At 39.5% G+C, this 20,270-nt stretch overlaps 1 protein-coding gene across 9 annotated transcripts in view; it reads right to left on the bottom strand.

Annotated features, from left to right (window-relative positions):
* Positions 1-20,270, bottom strand: part of ptprk (protein tyrosine phosphatase receptor type K) — a 610,212-nt gene that overhangs the window by 36,983 nt on the left and 552,959 nt on the right. For 5 of the 9 annotated variants that reach the window (XM_080192478.1, XM_080192480.1, XM_080192485.1 and 2 more), the window contains 5 exons: positions 19,681-19,757; positions 16,271-16,307; positions 9,657-9,754; positions 7,848-7,964; positions 5,950-6,104 (listed from right to left, as the gene is read on the bottom strand). In XM_080192478.1, the coding sequence (XP_080048604.1) occupies positions 5,950-6,104; positions 7,848-7,964; positions 9,657-9,754; positions 16,271-16,307; positions 19,681-19,757 (484 nt within the window). Of the gene's footprint in view, positions 1-5,949; positions 6,105-7,847; positions 7,965-9,656; positions 9,755-16,270; positions 16,308-19,499; positions 19,518-19,680; positions 19,758-20,270 lie in introns of all 9 variants that reach the window. The other 4 variants (XM_080192477.1, XM_080192479.1, XM_080192481.1 and 1 more) reach the window with 1 other exon arrangement.

The raw sequence follows: 20,270 nt of genomic DNA, 5'->3' as shown, positions 1-20,270 counted from the left end.
TACCTACAACAGACGTTAAACTAACCGGCCTATAATTCCCCGCCTTTTGCCTGGCACCCTTCTTAAACAACGGTGTAACATTAGCCATTTTCCAATCTTTCTTATTGTGATGATCAAATGAGGAGGGGTTTTACGATTATAAGACCATAAGGCATAGGAGCAGAATTAGGCCACTTGGCCCATCAAGTCTGTTCCGCCATTCAATCATGGCTGATTTTTTTCTCATCCCCATTCTCATCCCCTGATTCCCTTGTCAATCAAGAACTGATCTATTTCTGTCTTAAAGACACTCAATGACTTGGCCTTCACAGCCTTCTGCTGCAAAAAGTTCCATAGACTCACCACTCTCTGGCTGAAGAAATTCCTCCTCATCTGTTTTAAAGAATCGTTCCTTTAGCCTGAGGTTGTAGTTTTTCCTGCTAGTGGAAATATCCTCTCCATGTCCACTTTACTCAGCCCTCGCAGTATCCTGTAAGTTTGAATAAGATCTCCCCTCATGCTTCTAAACTCCAAGTACAGACCCAGATTCCTCAACTGTTTCTCATAATAAAAGCTCTTCATTCAAAGGATCATTCTTGTCAACCTCCTCTGGACCCTTTCCAAGGCTAGCACATCCTTCCTGAGATAAGGGGGTCCAAAACTCTGAATGGGGGTCTGACCAGAGCATTATACAGCGTGAGAAGTACATCCCTGCTCTTGTATCCTAGCCCTTTAGACATGAATGCTAACATTGCGTTTGCCTTCGTAACTGCCATCTGAACCTGCATGTTAACCTTAGGAGAATCTTGAACAAGGACTCCCAAGTCCCTTTGTGTTTCTGATTTCCTAAGCAATTCCCCTTTTTAAAAATAGTTTAGGCCTCCATTCCTCCTCCCAAAATGCATAATCACACTGTATATAGAGGGGAAAGGCTCCTCTCTTCTCCCTCTTTTGCTTAACCATAACAGGGTTCTTGTGCAAAGGATATACTTTTCAATTTGGTGAGTGTTGTTGTTTATGCACTGTTATCATAAAATATACGATCAAGCAGGTTTCCTTCAGTTTTAAACAACGAAAGGTTAGCTTTACTGTACATAACCTAATCTAAGTAAAATGTAATAAAATACATCTGATTTGGCTGTTCTCCTTGAGTGTGCAAAGAAGACAGAAAATTACAGCACAGGGACAGCCTCTTTGGCCCTTCAAGCCTGCACCGACCATTCTGACTGACTGAACTAAAATCCCCTCCTTTTCCAGGGATCGTATCCCTCTTTCCCATTCTATTCATGTATTTGTCCAGACATGATGTGGGTATGCCGGCGTTGGACTGGCGTAAACACAGTAAAAAGTCTGACAACGCCAGGTTTTAGTCCAACCTATTTATTTGATAATATACTCACAAGCTTTCGGGGTTAGCCCCTTCGTTCTGAGTTCTGAGGCCAGAACTCTCCATTCACCTGACGAAGGGGCTAACCCCGAAAGCTTGTGAGTATATTATCAAATAAATAGGTTGGACTAAAACCTGGTGTTGTCAAGACTTTTTACTTTGTCCAGACACCCCATAAGAGTTACTATTGTATCTGCTTCCCACTACCTCCCCTGGCAGCGAGTTCCAGGCACCACCACCCTCCATGTAAAAAAAGACTTGCCTCATGCATCTCCTCTAAACCTTGCCCCTTGCACCTTAAATGTATGCCCCCCTAGTAATTGACTCTTCCACCCAGGGAAAAAGCTTCTGACTATCCACTCTGTCCATGCCCCCCATAATCTTGTAGACTTCTCTCAATGCAGGATTGATTTCCTTTAAGAAGTCTGCTTGCATCAGGGGTGTTCCTGGAGCTGAGCAAATAAAGCTCAACATTTTGCACGTTGGGTAAGAACCAGAGGCTGGAAGGAAGGGGGAATCTTGCTTCACCAACATTTTAGCTGCTTATCTCTTACTGCAGAGGAAGCAGAAGCTGAAACATAAAGGTAGGTCTATCATATGTCCATCACCTTATGATTCAAACATGATCATTACTAATGTATTCCCCTTTGTAATTAATCAATTCATCTCTGGGAATCCATCTTTCAACCAAGATTCAGTTTTTGCAATGATCAAGTTTAAGGCATATTCCCACTGCAGATCTCCCAACTGCCTGATGTCTTTCTAATGGGGACAGAATTTATGGCTCATTCATATTCTCCCGAGATCATTACCCTTGGAGACATGGTGTCTCCATCTCAGTAGATTGATATGAGAGATACAGTAATGTAAATTGGGTAGACATCTTTAGCCATGAGCACAAATCACATTTAGTTTTGTTTTTAAAAAGTCTCTGGATTTATAAGTTCTGTTCAATCCAACAGGTGGTTTAAAGTATTAGTCTAGGACAATGTACAAAGTGTAATAGAAAATATTTAGAAGAGAAGTTCAACAAAGCAACGGTATAAAATATGTTGGAGATTCTCAGCAACATTCCTGAAGAGAGGAGCAGTTCAGCAACATGAAGACAAGGTGGTGTGGAGATGTATCATGAAAAAAAAATTGTCAGCTGGACCAAACTGCCAGTTCTTACAAATCCCTAAGTTACAGTGCGCATTGAAGAACCAATATAATTACTTGGAATGTAGATATACTGTAACCCAGTGATATAAACATACAAATTAGGAGCAAGTGGAAACCACTTGGCTCTTCAAGCCTCTTCCGCCATTAAGACCATGGTCTGGTCTGAACTCCAATTTCTGCCTACCCTTGATAACATTTGACTGATTCAGTTGTTAGTCAAGAAAGCATCTAACTGCCTTAAAAGTATTCAGTGACCCTTTCTCCACCGTTCTCTGGGAAAGAGTTCCAAAGACTCATGACCCTCCAAGAAATTTATCCCATCTTCCTCCTGAATGCAAGATCCTTACTTTTATAATGTGTCCTGTAGACCTAGTCTTTGTCAAAAGGACAAACTTCCTTTCAGTAGCCACCTTGTCAATAAGAACATAAGAAATAGGAGCAGGAGTAGGCCATCTAGCCCCTCAAGCCTGCCCCGCCATTCAATAAGATCATGGCTGATCTGTCGTGGCTCAGTTCCACATTCCCGCCCTCTCCCCATAACCCTTAATCCCCTTGCCTATCAAAAACCTATCAACCTGCGTCTTAAAAATATTGAGCGAGGCGGCCTCCACCACTTCAACGGGCAGAGAATTCCAGAGATTCACCACCCTTTGAGTGAAGAAGTTCCTTCTCAACTCCGTTCTAAACCGCACCCCCCCTTATCTTGAGGCTGTGCCCTCTAGTCCTACTGTCCTTTCCGAGCGGGAAGAGCCTCTCCACCTCTATCCTATCTGTCCCATTCAACATCTTATACGTCTCAATGAGATCTCCCCTCATTCTTCTAAACTCTAACGAGTACAAGCCTAGTTTATTCAGCCTCTCCTCATAGTTCAACCCCCTCAACTCCGGAATCAGCCTAGTAAACCTCCTCTGCACTCCCTCCAAGGCCAAAATATCCTTGCGTAAGTGCGGCGACCAAAACTGCACACAGTACTCCAGCTGCAACCTCACCAATGCCCTATACAGCTGCAGCAAGACCTCCCTACTTTTATATTCAATCCCCCTCGCTATGAAGGCCAGCATCCCATTTGCCTTCCTGACCACCTGCTGCACCTGCAGGCTGGGTTTTTGCGACTCATGCACAAGGACCCTGAGGTCCCTCTGCACCGTCGCATGCTGCAGTTTTTCGCCACATAAGTAATAGTCCTTCCTACCATTATTCCTACCAAAGTGGACAACCTCACATTTGCCAACATTAAATTCCATTTGCCAGTTCCTGGCCCATTCGCCCAGCCTATCTAGATCCTTCTGCAGACTCTCCACACCCTCCGCACAATTTGCCGTTCCACCAATCTTGGTGTCATCAGTAAATTTCGACACCATAATAAGAACATAAGAAATAGGATCAGGAGTAGGCCATCTAGCCTTTTGAGCCTGCCCCGCCATTCAATAAGATCATGGCTGATCTGTCGTGGCTCAGTTCCACATTCCCGCCATCTCCCCATAACCCTTAATCCCCTCGCTTATCAAAAAGCCATCAACCCGCGTCTTAAAAATATTTAGCGAGGCAGCCTCCACCACCTCAACGGGCAGAGAATTCCAGAGATTCACCACCCTTTGAGTGAACAAGTTCCTCCTCAACTCTGTTCTAAACCGCACCCCCTTCATCTTGAGGCTGTGCCCCCTAATCCTACTGTCCTTTCTGAGCGGGAAGAGTCTCTCCACCTCTATCCTATCCATCCCATTCATCATCTTATATGTCTCAATAAGATCTCCCCTCATTCTTCTAAACTCTAACGAGTACAAGCCTAGTTTATTCAGCCTCTCCTCATAGCTCAACCCCCTTAACTCCGGTATCAGCCTAGTAAACCTCCTCTGCACTCCCTCCAAGGCCAAAATATACACTCGGTTCCCTCCTCCAGATCATCTATATAAATGGTAAATAGCTGAGGTCCCAGCACCGACCCCTGGGGCACTCCACTAGTCACCAACCGCCAATCCGAATAGCACCCATTGACCCCCACTCTCTGCCTCCTATTTGACAGCCAATCCTCTATCCATGCTAACACCCTACCCCCAACTCCAACTCCATGCCCCCTGACCTTCTGTAATAACCTCTTGTGAGGCACCTTGTCAAACGCCTTCTGAAAATCAAGAAACACCACATCTACCGGCTCTCCTCTATCCACCGCCCTAGACACATCCTTATAGAACTCCAATAAATTTGTCAGACACGACTCCCCCTTAAGGAAACCGTGCTGCGTCTGCTCTACCAAACAATTTTCCTCAAGATGCCTTGCTATTTTCTCCTTGATCACGGATTCTAACATTTTTCCTACAACAGATGTTAAACTAACCGGCCTATAATTTCCCGCCTTTTGCCTGCCACCCTTCTTAAACAACGGCGTAACATTAGCCGTTTTCCAATCTTCCGGCACTTCCCTGGAATCCAGCGATGTTTGGAAAATAATCACCAAGGCATCCACTATCACCTCGGCCATTTCTTTCAGAACCCTTGGATGCATTCCATCTGGTCCTGGGGACTTGTCCACTATCAGTCCCTCCAGTCTGTCGAGCACCGCCTCGCTAGTAACAATAATATCATTCAAGCCCTCCACTCCTACCATTTTTCCATCGCTAACACCCACTTGTCAAGTCCCATTCGATCACCTCTCAACCTTCTAAATTCAAATGTATATTGGCCCAACCTGACCAACCTTTCCTCACAAGAAAACACCACTTAAACAAACCTTCTCGGAAAAGTTTCTAACACAATTACATCCTTTCTTAAATAAGAAGGAGACCACAGCTATACATAGTACTCTCGATGTGGACTCATCAACACCCTGTACGACTGCAGCAGAACATCTCTACTTTTATGTTCCATTTTCATTGGTAACGTTCCATTTGCCCTCCTGATCACTTGCTGTACATGTACATTAGCTTTTTGTGATTCATGTACCTGGACGTTCAGACCCCTCTGCACTTCAAAATTCTTCAATTGCTTGCCATTTAAATAATATACATCTTTCCTTTTCTGCCAAAGTGGACAAGTTCACATTTTTCCACATTCGTCAAAGATTTGCCCACTTAAAGTTTGCAAGGAGACATTGGTATGTTCTCTTCACAATTTACTTCCTTTTTTTGTGTTATATCCATCTAAAATGCTTAAATAATTTGGCCAATATTATTTGAATTTGATCCCATAGAAGCTATTTAACTTCAGTGAGAATTTCTCCACTTCCCATATTAGCAGAACCTTTTAATATTAGGTTGCATAATAATGAAGTGCATCAAATGTAAGAATACATATTTTAGAAACTCCTGGAAACAGTCAGGCAACATCAATAGAGATGTCAATGTCACAGAAGTAGAGAGTCAGTTTTTAAATCACTTAAGAAGTTTAACAATATTATAGAAATATAACAGTAAGTATAGCTAACCTGCAATGTACAACTACTGGTCCTGCTCCTGGGGGATTTGAAATTTTCACACGACGGATAAATGCCAGTAACCCAGTTGCATGATAAGGTACACCATGGTCAGGCCAACCAGTGAAATGAAACTGTTTAACTTCACGAATTTCATCAAAACCTCTCTGAAAAACAAAATTCAAAATCAGGGCAATGCAATGCATTCCTTGCTAAATTTGCACTTTACATATTTACTTACTTGTATAATCTTCAAAACATGTTGAGACCTCTTGCCAGAGCCATACTCATAATCACTTAGATTCCTCTTAAATTATTTTTGTAGTAGATAATTCAGAATCTATTAACTCAGAGTTTCACATTACCTTGCATACTCTTTCACTCTGCTCATTTTCACATACAATGTCACTTCCATTCAGCATTTCTTCTTTTCTTTAGGTCATGTGTATTGAATACTTAAATCATCCAATACTCAATTTAATAACTGAATCACTAAATCACTTTCATTTCCTTCAAAAAGGCAATGAAAATCTTATTTCTTCCAATTTTTCAAAGAAACTGCGTTCTCTTAATCTTTTCAAAGTGCAGCCTTCAGCTACTATCTATTACTTGGGATAGATTCAACTTTCGTCCTTGGTTGTCTATCCATATTCCAGGTTTCACTGAGTCCAATGCCCATAAGTAGACTCGTACAATTCGACTGCTGGAACATTCACTAAGATAAATCTTATCCTGTGTGTTAAACATACTAACTTGATGCTTAACAAATCACTTTTCTAAAATGGACCTTATCGCTTCACTGTTTTTACTCATAGTTTTTTCGCTTACCCAGAGAGGCGAGCCGTCAGGGGCTTTCGTTTCTGGTCAGAAACTCTAGGGCAGGCAAGATTACAGAGATAAGGCTGGGGAAAGGGACTAGATAGAATGCTCTTTCAGACAGCCAGTACAGGCTTGATGGGTTGAATGACCTACTTCTGCTCTTTAAAAACTCTGTGATGCACTTGGATTTTAAAGATGTGAATACACATGTGTGGAGAATCTGATATTACTCATGTACTTCTGTACATGCCGATCATTTAAATTCTCAACACACTCAATTCTAAATTCAAGACTCAATTCTAAGTAACAGAAAGGGAAAGGTGCATTTTCTTATCAGCAGTAGTATGTTTGGTGCTACTCTGAATCTTCCTCAAATGTTGCCCGAATTCCAAATCTGCAGTCCTGCAGATACATTTTTCTCCCTATGTACCCTTTGAGGTGGAATCAAGACATTCTTTCCCAGGACTTGAAAACTATGGAACCTTTGCCCCCCTCCTATTGCTTTCTTTGGGTTTTTAAAACTGAATTGCGACATCAGTTAGCTAATTTATTTCATTATGTGAAACTGTGGCATGCTATAATATGGTTCTAAACAAAAGTTTCTCCGTTATTAAAAAGATTAATTTGCATAAATGTTGGCAACAAACTTGTTTGCTATTAATATAGCAATTATTAGCTTATTTCTTTTTTGGACATTAAATAACTTGCGCATAATGTATATTTAGCAGCTTTTGATTAAGTTGCACAGAAACATAAAAGCCAATTGGTGTTGAAAATGCACTGCTGATCACATACACATTGTTGCTAGCTACAGATCAGACGTAATATATTCCATGGAATAAGTAATAGTGTGAAATTTCATTTGCCAGTGTCAGCTGCTTTGTTGATCAATTCAATTTTCAGTTCAGTGTAAAATTCCAATCAATTTAGCTGCAGATATGTCCTGTTTGTTGAGTGTAGGTAATGAAAGTGTAACATAATTTGAACGATCAGCTTTCTAGAGTTCCAGTTTTCCTAAATATTGTGAAGGAAGTATTCAATAAATGCTAAAGAGAAAAAACAATGAAGAAAATTAAGACAAATCAGCTTACCCTTTCTAATGTAAATGTCCGCACTACATACTCTGCGAGTGGTTCCTCTTCCATGAAAGTAACTTTAAAATCTGCATAAACGTCAGAATCGTCTGGCCAATATTTGTAGCATTTTACCTTAAGTATTAAAATAAAAATGTTCAAATGATTGGCAGCTATAATGGCTATTACAGTTCTGAGTTTTGACATGATAACTTATTGCTTTGTGCTAACTTAGCTGAAAGACAAACAGTCTTTTCCAAGAAATTTCTTTTCACGTTTGAACACTCAGAATACTTTTCCAACAGATGGAAGTTTTAAATGTTCAAATAACGACAGGAAAATCCTTGCATTCTAAACACTCAAATCAAGTTCAGGTGGGTCTATAACCAAGATATCCAAAAAATGGACCATTGAGAACATTCAGGTTTTGCACTGTAACAGACATTCCATAGACCGCAAGACTATTTTCTACATAAAATCTCATTCTGCTTCCCTTTGAACTTACGCTGCAAGTTTGCATCAATATGAAGCCAAAACCACTTCACAAAGATGCTAAACAATTACAGTACAAACATATCCCAAAATTATTCTTTTTTTTAGTGTTCAATACCAATTGAACTATATTAGTTCAAAATATATTGTATTACAGAGTGAATTAATCATATGCAATGCAATCTTTCCTCGCAATTGCCTCCTCCTAAAGTGAAATCCTGGTTTCCAAGAAGCCAAATAGACACTAATGGAAAGAGACAGGAATTATCTTGTGAAGTTTCCAAGGAAAGACAGCACAAGAATAGGACAGAAATGCAGGAGCAAATAATGAAATTTGTTTGACTTTGTAGTCAAAAGATATTACATAATAGAAATCCACACAAATTGTCAATAAAAATCATTATCAAAGAGGAAGAAAATCAAAGCACAAAGAGATCTACAAATGAAATGTCAGTGATCTTTCGATTTTCTGCGTCAACAAAAATAGATATATTTTGATTATTCATTAAAACTCCATGTCCGATAGCAACAAGACTTGGACAACATTAAGGATTAGATAGTTAAGTGGCAAGTTAGTATTCACACAAAAGTTTGACATTACCATCATTGAATCGCTAACAACAATCTGGGGGTTACCATCGAAATTTAACTGAACAAGTAACTTGAATACTGTAGTTGGAAGAGCAGGTCAGAGACTGGAAATTCTGCAGTGAGTAACTACTCAATGTCCGATTCCCCAAAGCCTGTCCATTATTTACATGGTACAACTCAGGAGTGTGATGGAATATTGTCCACTTGATAGGATGAGTGCAGCTCTAACAAAACTCAAGGTGTTTGACACCATCCAGTACAACAGAAACTCCCTTGAATGGCACCCCATCCACCTTTGTCAGCATTCACCCTTTTCACTTTCGATACACAATAGCAGCAATGTGTACCATTTACAAGATATACCACAGCAACTCACAGGCTTCCTTCAATAGTACCTTACATGCCATGAATGTAAGAAAGAGGGGAAGATGGGAAGCATATGGGAACATGGCCACCTACAAGTTCCACTTCATGTCACAAATCATCTGAACTTGGAAATGTATCACATTCCTTTATTGTCCCTTGTAAAAATCTTGGAACTCCCGCCCTAATAATATTTGTGATGTCTACACCACATAGATTGGAGTGGTTCAAGAGATGGTTCATCACCCCTTCTCAAGAGAAATAAAGAATGTATAATAAACACCAGCTTTACTAGTGATGTCCACACCCCATAAATAAATTTAAGAATCAATATTTCTTCAAACCCCAAAGCATTTATTTTTTCTATAAAATCAGACTTACTCTTCCAACTTCCACCAGGTTTGTCACCATGACAATACAAACTGACTGCTCTTGCCAAGCCATTCTCCAGAAATCATACACAGTTTCATGTACTGGTCCTAGAAGATGGAGAAACCATAATATATAAATAAGTACAATAACAAAAATGATTCATACACAGATTATTATTACATTAACATTCTGCTTCATTTTTATTCAAGAATATGAATGGCAATTTCTTGAATCTGCACTTATGATGTAGAGTTTCACCACCTGGAGTGCATGTCAAGAAATCACAGAAGTGTATCAGTGCAAGGAAGTTCACTTCAGGATTGTGCAGTCAGAAAACTGGCACTTTCAGTGAAAGAAATTTCAAAGAAAAGCAAATACTGGAAATTATCAGATAAAACAGAAATTTCTAGAAATTAACTGCAGGTTTACCATAATCTAGAAATCTGTACATCATGATTGATGATCGAATGCCACCAACAATAAAGGAGAACAACTGATAGAAGTCAATGGTCATTTTTGGATTTGGATCAAAAAAACAATTAGTGGGATCATTGGGCCCCAAAATGCTTTTGGGAACACTGTAATGATAATTGGTGGTTCATATACAAAAATCCTCAAAAGTAATCAGCATTCCTGATTTATCATTCTACCTCTTACATTCTCCACCCCCCCCCCAACTCTCTCATTATTCCCCCCAAAAACTTAAGGTACTCAGTTTCCTTCCATTTCTGATATCTGAAAGAACCACCTTTCTTTTATTGTTCAGAAGCTGCTTAACTTGATGTGACTAATGTTTTCTGTGCTTGTTTAAACAAACATTCTTTCTCTATCCATTGACATGAAATGTAGAATCTTGAGAAATAATATTTAACATATTGGTATCAATAACTAGAAAATTCATTTAAGTGCATATACTTTAATGTTATGCCAATGCATCTCCTAACATTATAATCAACTTAATATATCAAAATGCCGATGAAGCTCTGATGAAGTATCATCTAGATTCAAAATATTGGTTTTATTCTCTGTCCACAAATGCTGTCAGACCTGAGAGATCTTCCAGAAGTTTTTGTTTTTGGTTCAGATTCCAGCATCCACAGTATTATGCTTTTAAGCTAAAATTCTACTTTGAAATTAAAATTTGGAATTGATAAAGCAAACGAAGCAAAAGTTTCAGGAACATGAAAAGCTATAGCAAGGGCATTTATCAAAATTAAGAACGTCAGTCCTGAAAATACTGCTGTTGCATCAAATGCACAAAGTACTGACATGACAATGGGAAATTGTTAAGGGGTGATATTCCTTTTTTAATGTTGCTATGTAAATACAAACTTGTTGTTGCTCGTGTGTTATGCAGAGTCCCAGTGCGGACTCCATCCATCCTTTACGTGTCCCTAATGACATGCGACCATGATCTGACAAAAAGATTCACTACAGACCCAATTCATGTTTGGGCTAGGGTCAAGCAAGGCTGTTGCACAAGATTCTTTTCGATCTTCCTTGTTGAAATACTCCATCTCACCCTCAGCAAGCACCTCACTGACATGGAGCTAAACTAAAGAACAAATGGGAATCTGTTCACCTGCAAGTCAGATCCAAGGTCACACCATCCTCTATCATTGAACTACAGTGCAGATAATGTTTGCATCGATGCACACTCAGAGATAGAACTCCAAGCCATCGACGACCATTTCACCGTGGTGGACACGAACATGGACCTTACGTTAAACAGTATGGACCAAGGTGCTCTACCAACTTGCCCCCACCTCACAGCACTGCTTCCCAGTTAGCAAAATCCACGACGGCGCCTTGGACAATGCAGACTTCTTATTATATTTCAGGAGACAACTATCAACAAGGCCAGACATCAACAACAAGGTTCAACATCGCCTTCAGTGGGCCAGTGCAGCTTTTGGTAGCCTGGGAAAGAGTGTGTTTGAAGACCAGGACCTCAGACCCAGCACCAAGCTCATGGTCTACAGAGCAGTAGTGAAACTTGTCCTCATATATGACTCAGCAGCATAGATTATGTACAGCAGGCACCTCAAAACCCAGCAAAGTAAAACCAATGCTGCATCTGCAGGATCCTGCAAAACCATTAACTGGATAGGTGCACCAACGTCAGTGCTCTCACTCAGGCCAACATCTCCAGTATCTAACATTGACCACACTCGAATAGCTATACTGGGTGGGCCACATTGTCCTCATGCCTGACATGAGGCTTCCAACGTATTCTGACTAGAACTTTGACATAATAAGTGAGTCCCAGGAGGACAGAGGAAATGCTTCAGGGGGACCCTCAAAATCTCCTTGAAAAGTGCAACATCTCCTCTAACACTTGGGAATCCCTGGACTAGAACCATCTGAAGTGAAGCGAAAGCATCTTGGATGGAGTTGAATGCTTCAAGTTTCATCACTGAGAGCAAACTAAAGCCAAGCATCAACAGTGAAATCAGCATGTTGCAATCCAGGCACCCCACCCACCCGTTCTTCCAACCACTATCTTCCCCATTTTGAGAGAGACTCTTGAAGCAAGTCATCGTCAACTCTGAGGGATTGTCCAAAAAGATGTAAATGCAAGCAAACTGATCCTGTATTGTGCAGGATGGCCAAAGACTATGTCATCACGTACATATTTGTACTTTATCCAGGGCTTGATTCCTCCCGTTCAGTTTATTTTTAGAACTTCTAGGAGAAGTGGATTTCCCGCAGTTACCACATTATAACTTGGAACATACAAACATACATACAGACAAATTAGGAGTGGGGATTGGCTATTCTGCCCCCTGAACTTGCTCTGCTATTTGATAAGATCATGACTCATCTGATCATGGTCTCAACTCGACTTTCTCATCCACCCCCATAACACTGACTCCCTTGTCTATCAGCTGTAAAAATATTCAATAACCTTTCCTCCATTGCTTTCTCAGGAAGGGAATCCACAAACCAATCTCCCTTGGAGAGGAAAAAAAAGACATAATCTCCAACTTAAATGGGGGACCTCTCATTTATAAACTCTGTACCCTATTGTGTCCTCTGTGTTTTCTGCACAAGGGGAAATATTCTCTCAACAGCCACATGGTAAAGTCCTATCAGGAGCTTATATGTTTCAAGAAGATCACGTCACATCCTTCTAAACGCCAATGGAAACAGGCCCACCCTGCTCAAACTTTCTTCAAAAGATAATCCCTTCATTCAAGGAATCAGTCAAGTAAACCTTCACTGGTATTGTATCGTTCCCAAATAAGGAGACCAAAACTACCTTAAAAACTGTACACAATACTCTAGAAGTGGTCTTATCAACATCTTATACAATTGTAGCAAAACTGCTCTATTTTTATGTTCTGTTGCTATGGAAATAAATGATAACATTCTATTTGCGTTCCTAATTACTTGCTGCATTTATATACTAACTTTTTGTGATTCATATATCAAGATATCAGATCCCTCTGTACGATGTTTTACAATGTCAGTTTAAATAATATATTGCTTTTTCATTCTTACTGCTGAAATGAAAGAGTTTATATTTTCCCACTTTATACTTAAATTGTCAATTTTTGTCCACTCATTTAACCTATTTAAATCTCTTTGTGAACGCTATGTTCTCCATAAAATTTACTTTTCCTACCTCCCTTAATGTCATCTGCAAATTTAGTAAACATACACTTGGGCCCTTTATCAAAGTAATTAATATAGATTGTTAGTAGTTGAGGCCCTAACATTGATCCTATGGCACCCAACTGGTTACACCATACCAAACTAAAAATAACACATTTATCTTCCGCCTCTGCTCCCTGTTAATGATCAAAGCACTGTGCTAACATGTTACCCCTACATCATGATCTCTTATTTTGCACAGTAATCTTTGAGGTAGCACCATACCAAATGCCTTTTGGAAATCCAAGCACACCACATCCATAAGTTCCCCTTTACACACATTACTGTTACAAAAAACCCTTATAACTTAATCAAACATGATTTCCTTTTCGCAAACCATATGGACTGAAAGGTTTTCTAAGTGCCCTGCTCTAACATCCTAAATAATAGATTCTGACATTTTCCCGATGACAGACGTAATGACAGGCTAATTGGCCTGTAGTTTACTTCTTTGTGTTTCCTTTCTTTCTTGAATAGAGCAGTTGCATTTCCTATTTTCCCACCTAATGGGAATCAAGGGAATTTTAGAAGATTAAAAGTGATGAGTCTACTATCTCTGCAGCCACTTCTTTTAGAACCCTATGATGAAGTCCATCAAATGCAAGTGATTTATTAGCTTTTAGTTCTAATAGTTTCTCAGTACCCTTTCTCTGGCGATTGCAATTATTTTATGTTCCTCAGTGCCTGGGATGTTATGAGTCCTCTACACTGCAGACTGACACAAAATAGCTGTTTAATGCTTCTGTCATTTCCTCATTTCCCATTAGTAATTTTCCAGACTCACTCTAGTGAATGACTGCTCACTCAAGTTGTTCTCTTCCTTTTTATATACATTTAGAAACTCCTACCATGTGTTTTCATATTTTCTCATACACTCATTTTTCCCTCATTCATTTTTTAGTCACCTTTCCTTTTTTTAAAATTCTTTCGAACCTTTGGATCTACTGATAAGCTTTGCAGAATTGTATGTTTTTTCTTTCAATTTGATACCATTACTAACTTCGTTCATCAGGCACAGATGGTGTATTTGTTTCCTCGAGATTTTCTTCCTCACTGGAATGTTACAAAATATCTCCTTAAGTGTCTGCCACTGCATTTCTACTGACCTATTTTTCAAGTTCACCTTAGCCAGCTGTGTCTTCATTGCCTTGCAATTTTATTTATTTAAGTTTTAAACACTACTCTTAAATGCACTCTTCCCTTCCTCTCATTGAATGCAAAATGTTATGATTGATGTTGCCTTTACTTTGAGATAATTAATCAAACCTGCCTCATTGCACATTATGTGGGTATGCCGGCGTTGGACTGGTGTAAACACAGTAAAAAGTCTGACAACACCAGGTTTTAGTCCAACCGATTTATTTGATAATAGACTCACAAGCTTTCGGGGTTAGTCCCTTCGTCAGGTGAATGGAGAGTTCTGGCCTCAGACAGAGCATATAAAGCACAGACAGTTTAGAGATTACTGATTAGAATGCGAATCCTTACACCTAACCTGCTGTTCAAGACCTGAAGTGGCTGATAATGTGAGTGGAAGGAAGTGAGTGAAGTTCTGAAGGCAAGAAGTGGGGGCGTATACACAGGATTTGCTCAGATGAGGAGGATCGTGACAGACACCTCCAGACCCTGAAAGATGCCCTCATAAGAACAGGATATGGTGCTCGACTCATAGATCGACAGTTCCGATGCGCCACAGCGAAAAACCGCACCGATCTCCTCAGAAGGCAAACACGGGACACAGTGGACAGAGTACCCTTCGTCGTCCAGTTCTTCCCCGGAGCGGAGAAGCTACGACATCTTCTCCGGAGTCTTCAACATATCATTGACGAAGACGAACATCTCACCAGGGCTATCCCCACACCCCCACTTCTTGCCTTCAGACAACCACACAACCTCAAACAGACCATTGTTCGCAGCAAACTACCCAGCCTTCAGGAGAACCGTGACCACAATACCACACAACCCTGCCACAGCAACCTCTGCAAGACATGCCGGATCATCGACATGGATACCATCATCACATGTGAGAATACCATCCACCAGGTACATGGTAAATACTCTTGCAACTCGGCCAACGTTGTCTACCTGATACGTTGCAAGAAAGGATGTCCCGAAGCATGGTACATTGGGGAGACCATGCAGACGCTACGACAACGGATGAATGAACATCGCTCGACAATCACCAGGCAAGACTGTTCCCTTCCTGTTGGCGAACACTTCAGTGGTCACGGGCATTCAGCCTCTGACCTTCGGGTAAGCATTCTCCAAGGCGGCCTTCACGACACACGACAGCGCAGAGTCGCTGAACAGAGACTGATAGCCAAGTTCCGCACACATGAGGACGGTCTCAACAGGGATCTTGGGTTCATCTGTAACCCCCGTGACTTGCCTGGGTTTGCAAAACCTCACTTGCTGTACTGTCTGGAGACAATACACATCTCTTTAACCTGTGATCAGTGCTCCTTCCACTCACATTGTCAGCCACTTCAGGTCTTGAACAGCAGGTTAGGTGTAAGGATTCGCATTCGAATCAGTAATCTCTAAACTGTCTGTGCTTTATATGCTCTGTCTGAGGCCAGAACTCTCCATTCACCTGACGAAGGGACTAACCCCGAAAGCTTGTGAGTCTATTATCAAATAAATCGGTTGGACTAAAACCTGGTGTTGTCAGACTTTTTACTGTCATTGCACATTACCATATCTAGAATATCTGCTCTTTGGTTGGCTGTAGTACATGCTGCTGTAAGAAATTGTCCCAGAAACACTATCAACTAATTTTCCAAACTAACATTGCCAATTTGATTAATCCAATTTATACTTAGATTAAAATTACAGTGCCTTTCTGGGGATCCTCCATGATTTCTTCCTGCAACATTGGGTCACAGAAACTGATTTAAATATATTGTGAGATTCACATAATGTAACTAATATCTCAAAGGTAAATGAATTTAATGCAAGATGCTTACCTTGTGTTGCTATATAATGACTCGGTCTGTGATACCCCTATAAATGAGAAAAGGTTCATAAATCTACATGATCTGAAAAGAGGATTGGTCTGCTCTCCACCAATCCAATTGGGAGATATGTACAACATGAAAGTCCTCCATTTACATTGTGAATATGTGCTGACAGTAAGTTTACATCCCTACATAAAGCACCAATATGTTAAAGGTCAGTCAGCTGAATTGAATTGCAACAATTTCCACCAAGTGGAATAAAGACCAAAGCCACTTAAGAACGAGGATTTGAACCATTTACCCAAATTGAACATGAAGAAAGTTGCAAAGCAAGGGCTGGAATTCTCTGGCCAATTATACCACGCCATCGCTGCAAGCGAGAACAAAAATTCTGACGCTCAGCCAAATCTCCATTCACCGCAGTGGGACCAGAGAATCCCACCAGCATGAACGGCTAGTGAATTCTGGTCAAGTTATTTTGATCAAAGAATTGATTACAATGATCGCGCTGCAAGATGATAAGACAAGACCACGCATTTTCTTGCTTGACTTTCCAAAATATGACAGGTAAACAGCATTTCAGTGACCTTACATAGTATGGTACTTGTGAACATCTTTCTCATAAACTTAAGGCTTATAACAGAAACAGAAATTATAGACTAAATGACGGTGTATTATATTGCAATAGTGTATGCGATATGACTTACCAGAAGTAACCCTTTTATTTCATTAAAAAAACAATTGATTAAAACATACAAGCAAATCTGGTGAAGGGAATGTCATCTAACAAAGCACAATAAATAACATGAATAAATAAAAGCACAAAAGGATGCTTGTAAATAATAAAGCTACAGTGAAAATTAATGGTGCATTTATACTGCCATTATAACAATGCCATGATGCAGTTTCAGCTTTGCAGCAAAATTAAAGCTGTAATATCAACTTAGAATCAGGCAGAAGAAGCACTGAGAGATTCCTGAAAGGGTGGGCTTTAATCCGGACTTTAAAAGTTCTCAGACATTTTTGAAACATACCTGGCTTCAGTAAAATGGTTAGAGTGCATGTGCTTGCATCTTGACTCCTTGAGTGTTTTCAATTTTAATTCTTTTATGTATTCCAACTAGGGAACATAAAATAGGTAGTCTCTGGCTGGAATCCATACTCCAGCCATGAGACTCAGACCATGACTGGCTTTCGTTTGAGACAGCGTGGAAGAGACAAAAGGAGGGAGGGAGAGAGGAACTTTAAAAAATCCTTTTTGAAACTATCTAAAAATGAAATTTAAATACAGCATAGATGTGAGATTCAGGGCATTGTCTGTCATTGATATGTCTGAACAAAAACAAATTTCAAATATGTTTTTTTTTGAAAAAAGGATGAGGTGTAATATCTAGCCAACCTGATTGAAGTATCTTGCTTGTTTCAGTACTTCAAATACATATTTATTTACAGTGCTACAGTGGATGTCATGATGACTCATCGCTTACAGTGGTTCTGTTGGAAACGTTCTATGCAGGAAGCATTTGAATGAAGAGTGTTATACAAATGCAGGCATAAAATGTAGCCGTATTGAAAAATCTGAGCTTAATTAACACTTTGAGTTTCATGAAAATCTATTACAATATTTTTCATTTATTGAAAGGAAATTTTCACATTCAATTATTGATACTTAAACAAAAGAGGTACATTGAAAGCTGAAAACATGGTGTGAACAGTGGACAATTTTTTTCCTCAATGCAGAGAAGCAGAATTAGAAGCAAGCATGTGAAATTTTGCTCAGCTGAAATTCAATATTAACATTTTCTAAAAACTTGGACTTTAATCTTGGAATCCTGTTGCTGCTACAAATCTTGGTGAAAAGGTTGGTAATTTACATGATAAATTCTGTGTGGCTATTTTCATTAACAAGTTATTCATGTTTGTGATGATGATATGGAGATGCTGGCGTTGGACTAGGGTGGACACAGTAAGAAGTCTCACACAACAGGTTAATGTCCAAAGGTTTATTTGGAATCAAGAGCTTTCGGAGCACTGCTCCTTCATCAGGTGAGTCTGCGAAGTCACAGTACACACACCTGATGAAGGAGCAGCTCTCCGAAAGCTCATGATTCCAACTAAACTTGTTGGACTTTAACCTGATATTGTGAGACTTTTTAATGTGTTTGTGGTGTTCAGGGGCCATTGTAAAAGATGAGGTTTCACAGGAGTTAACAGTCTTGGATTCTGTTCAACTTTTTGTCCAGACAATAATTTAGTGTAAGCAAGATTTTGGCAAGCATTGGAATAAATTGTACTGACACTACTTGCGTTTTCATAGGCCAATGTATTATTAAACTTTAGTATTACAGGATACTGTTTCCAACAAAGGAGACAGAATGCTTCACCAACCCATTTTATAAATTGTTTTCACTTGGTCTTGAGAGCAATACTACATAACACACACACAATAGTGTGCAACTGCACAATGCACTTAGATGTACTTACATTATATTGGCTTGAAATGGACCACGTTCTCAACCATGTGCAAATTTCAATTTAGATTCATGATAAGGACCATGAAACAATATAATCATTTCCTTTACACTTTAATTGACAACTTAACAAAATTGGTAATTTTTGAAATATCACTGACCCAAAAAGAGGAATTAAGCCTCTGTTTTAAAAACATACAGCTATTAATTTCACCTAAAACATATGCACTAAACAAAATTCTAAGGAGACCAGATAACCATAAAAGATATATAACAATGACTAACTTACATGCATGAGTTCACCTCTTCATTCTCTTCATTGTATGCGCCTTTAGGCATTGTTCGTTAACAGTATATTTCAAGCTCAAACAATTTGCAGCTTTAGCTCGTTGAATTTTAATAAACTGATGCTTGAAATGACAATGAAGCCACTGGTAAGCAGTTATTATGGCTGCCTCCAAATAATGTATATTTGTAGGCTAATGCAGAATATAGACCAAATTGATTTAATTCAGCAAGATGGATGTGTACTTTACACTGTGGGCTTTTTTTTCATAACATACAATAATGCAAAGGATAAATGTTGTTCCTACACAAGAGATTACAGGAGTCCAACTGAAAATCACAAGTCAATTTTTACGAAGAGAATCAAATGGGTTTGCTCAGTTATCTGCTGCATGTACTGCTTGTTTTAGTAGCATGTTTGTATATTAAATGAATTGGTATTAAAATTAAAAAAAATCTAGCTTTTTCAGTGAGATACTTACATCCCTGTACAGCCATATCTACAGCCCAAATCAAAGCCAGATGTGAAAGAAAGCACAACAGTATCAGTGAGTGCCAGCAAATTGAATATACAAGGAGCAAATTTTAAGAGTTGCAATCTTTAGACACAACACAGGAAAGAAAATCAAATGCAGTATTGTAGTGCTGGGAAATGTAACTTACATCAATATAATTTGCATTAATGTAATCTGATGTTGAGTCATCCTCTAATGGCTGTAAAATTACTCTGGAATGGTCATCTACAGGAAACACAATGCACACATTGAATTTATTTTCTTTTCAGGAAGTGACATACAGCACTTAAGCATTATTAAATGTGCTAAAACTGATCTGAGTTACTCTGTTATTCACCTTTAGTTTTAAAATACCATTTTCTAACTTTCAACTGACAGAAAATTATGCAAATGAAACTGAGACAGAGAAACGCAAGGCCACATTCCAGCATTGGATGCGAGAAACAGACAAAGCACCCTCAGGGCTATGTGAAGAGAGAGATGTTTTCTATAATCCACAGACCCATTGAAACCTATAAGTGTCTGAGGAAGTGATCTTAAAAATGGATATTGGAACAATACCTCTTGGAAATACATAATGAGTGAAGTATTTCAAGGCAAGGCTGCCAACCAGAGAGATTGCAAGTGATATAGAAAGCCTCATGTCCAGAAATCCTTCAGCAGAGAAAACAAGCTGAGGGCTGCTTACTCCCTTGCCTCCCTCTCGTGGAATAAGCATATCACCTGATTCAAGAAGGC

This window comes from Carcharhinus amblyrhynchos, chromosome 7 (assembly GCF_965287045.1).
Source record: "Carcharhinus amblyrhynchos chromosome 7, sCarAmb.v2.hapA, whole genome shotgun sequence".
Lineage (NCBI taxonomy): Eukaryota > Metazoa > Chordata > Chondrichthyes > Carcharhiniformes > Carcharhinidae > Carcharhinus > Carcharhinus amblyrhynchos.
The sequence above is the reverse complement of the archived record's forward strand: the minus strand, read 5'-3'. Positions and strand labels throughout refer to the sequence as shown.